The 11701-nt window shown below is 48.2% G+C and overlaps 1 protein-coding gene across 1 annotated transcript; it reads left to right on the top strand.

The window, feature by feature from the left end:
* Positions 1-3879: 3879 nt before the first annotated feature.
* LOC135814255 (uncharacterized) lies at positions 3880-11654 on the top strand. The gene is made up of 7 exons (XM_065327354.1): positions 3880-4863; positions 6334-6403; positions 6575-6793; positions 7411-7673; positions 9520-9775; positions 9944-10104; positions 10534-11654. Exons 1-7 carry the CDS (start codon positions 4112-4114, stop codon positions 10784-10786), a joined length of 1974 nt encoding a protein of 657 aa, XP_065183426.1. The 5' UTR covers positions 3880-4111; the 3' UTR covers positions 10787-11654.
* Positions 11655-11701: the final 47 nt, after the last annotated feature.

The raw sequence follows: 11701 nt of genomic DNA on the forward strand, positions 1-11701 counted from the left end.
GGAGGGAAGCATAAGCATGAGGGGAAAAAAGCACGGGAGAAAATGGAAGATTTAGAACGAAGGAGAGAATCTAATTTTGGAGCACAGCAGAAAATAGCAAATGATCAAACAGATAATAGGAGTGAAAGGAGAGTGTCAAATGAAGGGTGCAATGGGGTAGCAGTGGAGATTGGCTACTCAGGATTGGCGACAATTAGGCTTGAGGTGGGAGAAGCAGGAGCATAATCCCGGAGGAGGCTAGAGGCGGTCGGTTGCCCAGTCCCAGTCAGACTGCCTCAGGAGGTCATAGACCTTCTTCTTGAAGGTCTGCATCGACTTCTGGGAGGGGCGAGAACTGAGGATAGAGGCTGGGAGGCAATTCCAGGTGTCAATCATACAGTGGGGGAAGGACCGAAGGACATTGTTCCGAGACTGAGGTGGGACAGTCTTGGTCAGCTGGAACGGATGGTGGCTCGCAATTGTGCGCACGCTGGCTCGGGTGCGGGCTGGGGCTGGAGCTGGCGGGGGTATGAGGGCTGTGATCATGGCAGGGCCAGTCAGATAGTGGAGCTTGAACAGGTAGCAGAGAGCAGCAACAGAGCGACGGATGTCCAGGCTGGGCAGGTAGCAGCCAGGCATCACCACTGTTATACACACGAGATTTCCCTTTGGTGTCCTCGCCTGTGCCAAGTGTACATTTTGCAGATGATATAGCCCTGTACGACTCCCAGGCCTCAGCGGCGGAAGCGTCCAGAACCTTCACCACAGCGGCAACTGCTCTGGCCGATTGGCTGAAGTCTCCAGACCTCATCTTGAACGCCGCCAAGAGCAAGGTTCTGACTATCTCTCCCCAGCAGCATGTACAGGAAGTAACAGTCAAAAGCGGCGACTGTCTCCTCCCTTCAGCGTCTTCTGCGCGCTACCTCGGCGTTCACCTTGACTGGGACACCCATGTAAACTATGTGGTCACCAAGGTTGCCAAGAAAATTGGCGCCCTGTGGCGCGCACGCCGAAGCCTATCAAGACGCTCTCATCAGGTGTATGTGAAGGCGGTCATAATGCCCGACCTGCTTTATGACTCCTGCTGCTTTTCAGCCGCATTGCGAGAGGGTCAACTAAAACGACTGCAAACCACACAAAACAGAGCCATTCTCTGCATCGATGGCAACCCGCTCCGGACAGCCATGCAGTCGCTGCTCACTCCGAATCCCTGTACCAGTGTCACTGTCAGCGAGTTGAAAAGGTGCATCCACGCCCGCACCAGCCTCGTGCTCGCCCAGCTTCTGACCCCGGCACAAGGCACCCCTACCCCCCCCCCCCCCCATCACTCAGCGGTCAAATGGCCTATGAAGCCAGGCAAACCGTAGTCGCTGCGGTCAGCGGAGATTTTCTGTTGATGGTGCTCTGTGCAACTGTGGAACGCATGTGTACCATACGCCTGTAGTGTAGGGAGTACTGTAGTTCGAGTTACTGCTGATCGCTCTGCTCTCTCTCTCCGGGCCGTGCAGTTCAGTCCTCACGTACTGTCGTGGACATGGAAATCCGGTCGATTGATCGGGGCCGGCGCCCTCAGCGCGTACAGAACGCTGCCGTGCAGGGCACATGTTGATCCGATGCGACCAGCTCGCTGCAGCGCATAAAATGCATGTGTGTACCGCTTATCCACGGCTACATGGCCAGCACCCTGGGGCCGCTAGACGTGCGACCGGATTTCCATGTCCACAACAGTAGTATCACAGATACATCGTATTCTCCCCCCCCCCCCCCCCCCCCGTTTACTCGCAATTATTAGTATCCTATTCTCTTACTATGTGCTTCCATAGCCTTTACTATGTTCTTCCATAGCCACTTCTAGGCTAAGCCTTCGCCATCATTTTATTGGGTCGTCATCCCGTTTGAATGTGCGAAGTAAAATAAAAGCCAACCAACCAACCAACCATTCCGTCAGTTTGACGATAGAGTGTGATCATGATTCATGACTCGTTGAATGATTGAAATTTTAAAATTATTTGAATGTTCCTGAGACTGCGGACCGCGCATGGGGTCCCTCAAAAGACCGTCCGTGGCGTGGGGTCCATCTAAACTAAAGTCGTAAAGACAGCTAGCCACTACTAGTACTACTAGTGTAAGTAAGTTAGTGCACCATTCACACAAGCGATGGACGAAAAATGTCCCATGATTCCGTGATGTAAGCTCGTTGGGTCAAGCACTACAAAAGACTTATAAGTACTAGCACTTACAACTTACAAGCGCTCAAGAGCCTTTGTCTGCACCGTGCACGGACCCGTGAAGGGCGAAATATGGCCTACAGTCAGTGCAGTAGCAGCTTGTAACGCCTGTGGCTGGCAATTGGCATCATCCGCCATGTAAATGTGTGAAGCAAAAATACCTGTACTGTACATGTAACAATAATCACCCATATTATACTGGCATGGTCGGCACCCAACCTTCATGTTGCCTGATGATTGCGAGAGCATGAAACTTCAAGTCGCAGCAAACAAGCCTTGATTGTCCTTGCTGTCCTGTTCTGTAAACAATAATAATAAAAATGCGTGCAGCTTCGTGCTTCGTGCTTCGTGGGGCTTCCAAGTACAGTGAAACCTCTTTTAGGACGAACACCAAGGGACCGATGGTATTTGTTCGTAATAACGGGAGTTCTTCTTATCCATATTAATTGTAATACCCAGTGAATACACAGTGATTTATCCAACAGAGCTATGAACACTAGTTCTTCTAAAGCGAAAGTTTGTCTTATCAGTGTTCTTCTTAACGAGGTTTCACTGTAATATTATACTAATAATAATAATAATCATTATCACTCCCTTAGTATTGACTCACATAGATTTTTGCCATACCTAAGCAGTCAAATATTCCTGCATATTTCACTCCTTAGGGCTATATTGACCGCTTATATTTTACTCCTTTTTAGCGATTGAACACAGGCTTTGGCTAGTCGTGATAAATCTAATATTGACTTCGTACTTGGTCAGTATAGGAAATAAAAGACCTCGTAAAAGACCTCGGCTTCGCCTCGGTCTTTTACTCGGCTTTTATTTCCTATATTGACCTCGTACTCAGTCAATATTAGATACAGTCATAATTATTACTTCTTAGTTCCCGTCTTCACACCCGTACCCAGTCACTGACTGTCTGACGCCAAGATCCGTTCATAGAATCCTGACCAGTCCAGATAACCCCGGTATGTACTCTTGCTGACACCTGGAGATCTACTCGACGCAAATGTCTCCACCTGCCGCTGCCGCTGTTGTATCCGGTCTGCATCCACATATACGTACATGGCCACAGTGAGCTGCATCCGGGGATATCCGTGGAGGGAGGAGGGGGGAGGAAGCTGATAGTGATGACATGTATCTATGTGTGTTACTCAGCCCCACACAAGTACAAAGTCAGTTAGACTAGTACAGTGGCATATGCAAGCACGCGTAACACATCCACAACATTCGTCAACGAACAAAAATAACGTCAAAAAGAACAGGACTGACCAGACATGTTGTATGCACATTCTATTTTATTAATTTTTATACTTTGGATGAAGTTTTCCAATAGTCATATTGGTGTTGTTGCTAACGGCTTTTGTTGACGTCACTTCTGTCATTTCATTGTATCGTATTACTCTTCAGACATCAATCCTGAATGGCATAAGCGAAAGTGGCACCCCCGCCACCTACGCGGACATGCTTTTAATAATAATAATAATAATAATAATAATAATAATAATAATAATAATAATAATAATAATAAAAAGAACGGTATCGACTATCGATTCGTGATGAAATCATACTGATTCATAGCCTGACTGGCCTGTGATCGTTGAGATCAACGCGTTCGTGCTGTTATTGGGCCCTTTTTTCACGGACTTCACAATTTTTACAAGTCAACAGCGAATGCGTGTGGTGCGCCGGTTCGGTGTGTAGACTTTACCTCAGCACGCCGTACCACGAGGGCGTGTACTTGTTTGCTGCGGCGGCTCCGCGATCCGCGAAGGGCCCAGAGAAAAGCCAGCACCCCACTGGTCCCTAGTGGTTGTGTTCATCAGAATTAGAAGCCTGGGGATCTGCCAGTGGTTATCCACTCGGGTCGTGACACTCATAGCTTTCAAGTTGACGCAGTCATGGCTTGGTTTCTGCAGCTGACAACAATCCTTCCTTGGTGGAAATGGCCTACATTCGTACTTTCCGTCTGCTACCTGTTGCTTCAACGAAAAGAGCTATTTGAAAACAATTTGCATACTCGTTATGATACTGAGGAGAAGATTCCCATCTGCTCGTCGCACGCTCAAGCTAGCAGCAATGGCGGGGAGTGCATTGGCGATCCTGCGCATACACTGAGCCAGTCCTCCTCCGAATCCCCAGAACTGAACTGCACGCCGACCGATTCGTGGCCCGGATCACGAGCCAGGACTCCGGATGGAACGTGTAACGATCTGAAGAATCCGGAGGCGGGAGCGCGCTTCTATCGCTTCCTACGCAATGTGCCGCCGTCGGAGACCTTCACTGCGCCGCGCAAGTTCGACATCTACGATCCAAACCCGAGAACGGTGGCTCGCAAGCTGCTACAGCGAACTAAATTCCAGCCTGCGCCCATTCTGAATAGCTTAGCAGTGGCGTGGATACAGTTCAACGTGCACGATTGGCTACATCATGGCGAGAACGAGGAAGACACACACCTTATCGAGCTGGAAGCGGATGATCCCCTGCGGGATGGAAGCAACGATGGCAAATTCCCAATCCGGCGCACGAGGTTGGACCGGACTCGCAAGGGACCCCTTCCGGATGGCGTGGATACTTTCACCAACAACTGCACGCACTGGTGGGATGCATCAACACTCTATGGTAGCACGCAAGGTGTCGAAGACCGTGTTCGGTACGTCTGTCCGGGTTCATAGCCCCGCGCCGGGCGGGGGGGGGGGGGGTACCCAAATACAAGCTCTTTCAGTTTATGTACGGGGTATTGCCCTTGCACAAGGTCAAGGGTAGTACAAGCCGATGTCTGCACGACCGGCACACAGGCAGAAAGCTTCTTGTGTCCAGCATGATTCCTGCAAAACCCTTTTCTCTGGTCACCCACCATTCTCCCTCTGGTAGACTTGGCAGCCGGACCCCGGATACAACCCGGCTATTACAGTAGAGATTAGAAGTGAATGCGTGCGCCCAGATAGTCGCACATGCATGAGCCAGGGTCAGAGACAAGAACGGTGCATTTTGTAGTTGCGATGCGAACATGCTCAACGAAAATCGCTTGCTGTAAGTTTGTGATGAAAATTTTCTGGAAGCGAAACCGTTCACATGTGGCGGAACATGGCGCCTTTCTTTGTTTTTCACTAAAATTAAGAAAATTGGATCTACAGAAACAGGGGCTGTCCCTCCATTTACTAGTACATGTACAGTGAAACATGTCTAAGACGACCGCTCAAGGGACCTTCAAAACGTGGTCTCTGTTACCAGGTGGTCTCCTTATCCAGGGTCATTTGACTGGAAATAGCATCCCTTGGCCCTGATTTCAGTGGTCATTTAGGACAGGTGGTTGCCTTGACAGGGTTTACTGTACTCCTATACATGCAGTAGCTCAGTAGCATCATACCACAGGACAGGAAAGACAAGCAGCTGGGTAGGGGCAAGATTCTATTGACATAATAATAATAATGACAGTTCGCATTTCACTCATTGCATGAGGTCAACGCATCTGTTAACAATTTCGAGCCAAGCAGCTCTATCAGAAGCAGATTGCACAGCATCCAGAAGCGACATAAATTGACATAAATGATTCAAATTTGTGATCGGTATGAAAGCCAACTCATTCATGCTCCAACTGCGCCCAAGTGTGTGTTGTCCTCGCTTGGGAAGGACCATTTGGCATTTGCCGGTTTTGTTGATCAACCCCTACAGTACAAACGCCATTTACGCCAAGCAAGGATAAAGTGACTGGATGTGGACTGGCATCGCACAGCACCTTGGAGAGATCTGAGATCATCTCTCATTCACTCCACCACATAATCACACTAGGGAAGGGATTGAAGTGACGGCACGCTCTGGTTCTGGTAGCGTACAGTGTGACGTAAAGTCGCGTGCGTTGTTCCAGGCTGACTAGAGCCGGCAGCCTAGAATTTAGTGTAACAAGATTGTACGGTGTCAGTGCGTAAGGGTGGTGTGCATGGTTGCCAAGGCAACTAAATGTACTAATTGTAGTATAATGTTCATAAGTTTGAGGGGAAACTGTAAGCGGGGAAAGTCTGAAGAAAAATGGACTGTCACCACCAGAACTAGAGCCAGGGAGTAGTATAACTAGTTTTATAGAATAGGCGTGATTGTGCCTTTGATTCTGTCCTGCAACTAGGTCCTTCAAAGATGGCAAACTTAAGCTGGACAGTGATGGCAACTTACCAGTGGCGGACGATGGCATTGAGGTGAGTGAATTGACTAGTAAGTACTTCTTCCCATGTTCAACAAAACCTGCGCTTACACACAGGTGCGCTTTGAGACAGAATTCTACAGGATGCCAGTTTTACCACGAATGTTATTCCATTTGAAGAGGTATTTGTGGATGTGTGTTCGGCTATTTCTGTTGTACATTGCAGATCACAGGCTTCAATGACAACTGGTGGACGGGACTTAGCATCATGCACACATTGTTTACACGGGAGCACAACGCTATTTGTGACATGCTGAAGGAGAACTACCCCACCATGACTGACCAGCGACTGTTCGAGACTGCTCGTCTTATCACCGCCGCCGTCATTGCCAAGATCCATACAGTGGAATGGACGACAGCCCTCCTCAGTCACACCGCACTCTTGGTAGGGGGATTGCAGAGAGTAGCGTTTAACTAGGTGAAGTCTGCTCACAAGATGTGAGGCAATGTTTGGAATACTTCCAAACATTTAACGGTGTTCAACTATTCACAGCATAGCCGAACCAAGTTAAGGAATGAGGTGAAAATCTCGGGTTGACCACTTTCAACAGGCCGCAGGTTTAGTGCACAGCATTGTTCTCCAATTGTTGTGCAATTGAGCCCTGAGTCTGTGCTGCTTGGTTTGACGTCAAATCCCTGTGCTGTGCATAGGGATACATGTTCTCAATGTTGAAGGCACCACTGTAGCTTCACCAGTGACATGGCTCTCAGCTTGGGCCCCTATGTTGCCGTGAAACAAGGTCGGAACAAAAAGAAGTGATCAGAGTTTTAACTTTATATTTGAATGTTTTGCTAGAGTTTCAGCATGCTGCACCAAAGTCATGGAACACCTGACATGTATTGCATTTCAGCCGTTCTTAGCTCATTCCCGGCAGTTAGCCCCAATAAAGGCTTCCATCTACTTGATACCCACAGTTAACCAGGCGTTTTGATCTCTAATACTTGCATTTGTCAACGTTGCGGCTCAGACTTTGTCTTCCTCTCCATGTATGTTGTGTGTAGTTTGGCATGAATGCTAACTGGGCAGGAGCGCTCGGTCCAAACATCAAGAAGATCTTTGGGCACACCGGTAGCTCTATTCTAAATGGCTACTTGGGGATGCCAAAGGCCCAGAACAGTGACGTGCCCCATGCTCTCAGCGAGGAGTTCACTGCCATCTATCGCATGCACTCCTTGCTACGAGACGAATATGTTGTTCACCGTGTACAAGATCAGGGCAAGCCGAGTGACAAAGCTATCCCACTCGTCGATTTGACATTTGAAAGGTAAAGTATTATAGTATTATTAAAAGGCCGAACTGAATAATTATTGTCTTTGTTTCGGGTAACATGACCAGAATTTCTGCGGTCGGTCGGCTTTATTTTTTATTTCCAGATGTACTTTATGCATACTGGTGGTGTCAAAAACATCCGCTAACCACAGCCAACCAGTGGAAAAGAAAGTGATGTTGTAGCTCTTCCCGGCTTCACGCAAGTAAACACCGCGTGCACATAAAAAGGTTTCAGCTGCGTTGGTGCTCAAAAACACGGTCGGTCGGGTTACCTGAAACAAAAGACTTTTTCGGTTTGGCCTAATATGTATAGTTTGGGGGCTGTGCTCGCTGACACCCGGGCAAGAAGGATAACAATCTCCAGAGTGTGACGCTCACGGGAACAGAAACCAGAGACTACACAATCGAAAATGCTACAGTACTGTACTGGCCAGTGAAAGCCGACCATTTACTCCAGAACTGCACGGAGAGCTGGATGGTGGACGCGTGAACTAAGCTGGGTTGCACCGCTTCAAGGTGCCAGGGGTTGCTTGGCAGTTGGGGTGCAAAAAGTGCTCCGGAGCCAGAGATCAAACTTTATTGGACAGCACTCTAGTTGGTCAGGAGTGCGATTAGCTTGGACAGGGGGTGATCTGCTGTGAGCAGCCTTCTAGGCTCGTAGTGTACTGTAGTCACAGTGTCTTGTATTTTAAGCCTGTCTCGTATAGAAGCCTGATTTTCAAGTTTCACTGCCGGCACATAAGCCTGGTTTTAGTGTTGACATACATAGAAATACCTGGTTTTAGTGTTGACATACATAGAAATACCTGGTTTTAGTGTTGACATACATAGAAATACCTGGCTAGGCTTGAATACAAACCTGATATGAATAGAAGCCTAGCCCTGACATCGGTTTCTACAGGAATACGTCCGGCTTTAATCGGCGACATTACAGTATGCCATAATTCCCCGGCACACTGCCCCGTAGTTTACACGCAAATTAATCTGTGTACCTCTGTTCTGCTTTCTGGGCTACTTGGAGCCTGTCCAATTCTGCTGGCTATGTATCGCTTGTACCTATTCAGTGTTGCTAAAAGACTAAAGTACTGTTGATCCCCCTAGTTCCGCCTGCTGTCGATTTTCTACCTGTGAAGCGACTATAGCCTACTAGTATACGGCAAAGTATGCTGTATATACTGGCGCATTCATTACTGTACATAGTGCGTGCCAGTACAGGTACTCTTGTGCCGGGGTGGAACTGTACACAGGGAGTCCAGCTCGGCAAGTCTGACCTTCCAGTTATTGTACATTGCACTACCCTTGGCAACCTTGATCTAATGTCATCCCTGCTGTAAGCCCAACTGGGAAGCAGCATTGATGTTCGGCGGGGGGGGGGGGGGGGGGGGGGGGCAATGGTACTACAGTCAACTGTATTAATAGTGAACCACGATTGGGAACAAGAAAGGCGTTACTCATGAGTTGTCGTACTCTGTGCGGTTGAAAGTATGCAATCCTATGGTTACTAGGTCTGAAAATCGTGTCGTTATTCACGAATTGTTGTTCTATCCGAGGTTGTTATTCGCGAGGTTGACCGTTACTCTGTATACAGTAGTCAGTGCCAGGTTAGGAGGTGGATAAACCACACTTCGGCCGAGAAGAATGTCATGTTGCAGCTGTGCAGTGTACAGTTGATGTATTGATTGGAGAGTTTGGGCACGTTATTATTATTATAAAGAACTTCAGCTAAAGAACTACCAGTATTGCTACGCACACTGGGATGTGCTGTATGCAAACAATGCTTTCTTCTTTCCTTATGAGACGTGGGTGACTGGAATCGTTTATTTTAACCACTGTTTTGATAGGCACTTGAATGTACGTGGCAACTACAGCCAAGCGGACATGCTACTAACGTTTGGCTCATCGTACCTTGGAGCACTGACTCTGCACAACTATCCCACCGTCCTCATGGACCTCACCAAGCCAAACAAGAACCGCATTGACCTGGCGACCATCGACATCTTGCGTGATCGTGAGAGGCAAGTGCCTCGCTACAATCACTATCGGCGCACCATGCACCTGGTGCCGAAGAAAGACATCGATGACTTGACACCAGATCCGGTATGTCACTGTGTACCAATTAATGAAAGCAAATACCATGTGAGCCATGTTGCGGTAATTTTGCGTGTCCTGCGTGGGAGCGCACTGCTTTGTGAATGTTCGCCACTAACATGTCCATCATGGCGTGCAATGCTTCTGTCCTGGTGTATTTGCCGCTTATGCGAACAGGAGACTCGCAAGTTGTTGAAGGAAGTCTATGACAATGACATCGAGAAGGTTGACCTCTTGATTGGCGGCCTTGCCGAGCCTTTCCCTGACAACTTTGCCTTCAGTGACACAATCTTCCAGGCATTCATACCAATGGCCAGCCGCCGACTTGCCACTGACAGGTAAGCCATATTTTGGTGCCTCATGTTTGTTATGACTGCTTCAGATTGATATGTGCTATGTGCACAAATGACGGCGCTGGGTGCAATAACCGTGTAGGTAATGCCATTATCGTGGTGGCAACGCGTTTGCAGAGTAGGTACCTAAATTCAATGATGTGGTACTGCATGTACGTATAATTATTGTTAGTGGAGGCTGGAGCAACATGTCAGGCATGGCAAAACAACTGCTGATGCTGCCATAGTCACAAGAACTCAGGCCGCCACCTGGCAGTGATTTAGTTGTCCTGGGTGATTCACAACGCTCTGGGTCGTAGAAATGGGATGATTTTCTGCTGAACAGGTATCCATTGTTCGATTGTCATGAATGGTTGATTGTTCCTTTTTTTTATTGGCTCAACATCAGTGTTCCGTCACTTCCTTGTTATTTAGATTTTACACCGAAGACTTCACAGCTGAATATTACACACCTGAGGGCTTGGAGTGGGTTGAACGCTCTGACCTGCGGAATGTCATCCTGCGGCACCATCCCGAGCTGAAGCCAGCGCTTGATACCGTGCCCCGCGACAATGCGTTTGCACCATGGAGCTGGGCCGGGGCACCGGGCACGAGCTGCAAAGTCGACGAGGACTGCGACTCCGGTGACTGCGCTTGGACCAGCTGGACTGCCATGACATGTGCCTGATTGGTGCTTACATCATCACGACATCACCATTGTGTCATTGCAAAGTAGAGTTAGTCCGCTGTCAATTATAGTGTCCTTGTTCAGTTGATGTAACAAACAGTTGCTGCGTATTGATGCATGCACATCTGCTACTTCAAAAATAAGAAATAGACGTGTTTATCACATGTCACATGACTGTTTCCTTGGATTGGGCCAATCACTGATCTGTATGAGCAGGCAATAAATCAGTCCAACGCCTGCGTCCAAAGCCCGTCGTCTGTGACAACCCTGACAGTGACACTGGACGCATGAAATCTACAGGATTTGAACAGGTGACTGTGTACAGTACAGTGTACGTGGACGCGTGTTCGAAAGTGGCGATTTCAGCTTTTCTTTTACTTTCTTTCCGGCTTTCAAGTGTTGCTGCACACGAGGTCGACTTCCTCCTTTAGTTTTGATTCTTTCAGGTTAGTGTATTCAGCAATGTTAGGCTGAAAGTGATAAATCCATTATGGCATGGTTGGTCGGGCAATAATGGATTTCCAGTGCCCTCCAAGTGAGCCCTCGGGCTCACTTGTCGGGCACTGAAAATCCATTATTGCCCGACCAACCATGCCATAATACAGAATGCGCTTGCAAAGAACTATCATGAATTGTGGTGTTTGGTTAGGCTCTCGAAAAATCAATGCTGATGGGGTGCAGTCATCGGAGATTGCAGATCTACCCTTGAAATGTGCTGCTTCTAACCTAGCTATAGATTTGCTGTTGCTGAACTGCTGGTGCTAATATGCATGTCCATTGTTAGGTTTTGGCTGAACACTGCCATTGACGATTTTGATTCTGGGCCACGTGTTGATGCTTCCTGTGCCACCTTGGTAGTGCTCTCTGGTACCGTGTTGTAGTGCGCGTGTGTGTGTGTGTGTGTGTGTGTGTGTG

Source organism: Sycon ciliatum, chromosome 4, assembly GCF_964019385.1.
Source record: "Sycon ciliatum chromosome 4, ocSycCili1.1, whole genome shotgun sequence".
Taxonomy (NCBI): domain Eukaryota; kingdom Metazoa; phylum Porifera; class Calcarea; order Leucosolenida; family Sycettidae; genus Sycon; species Sycon ciliatum.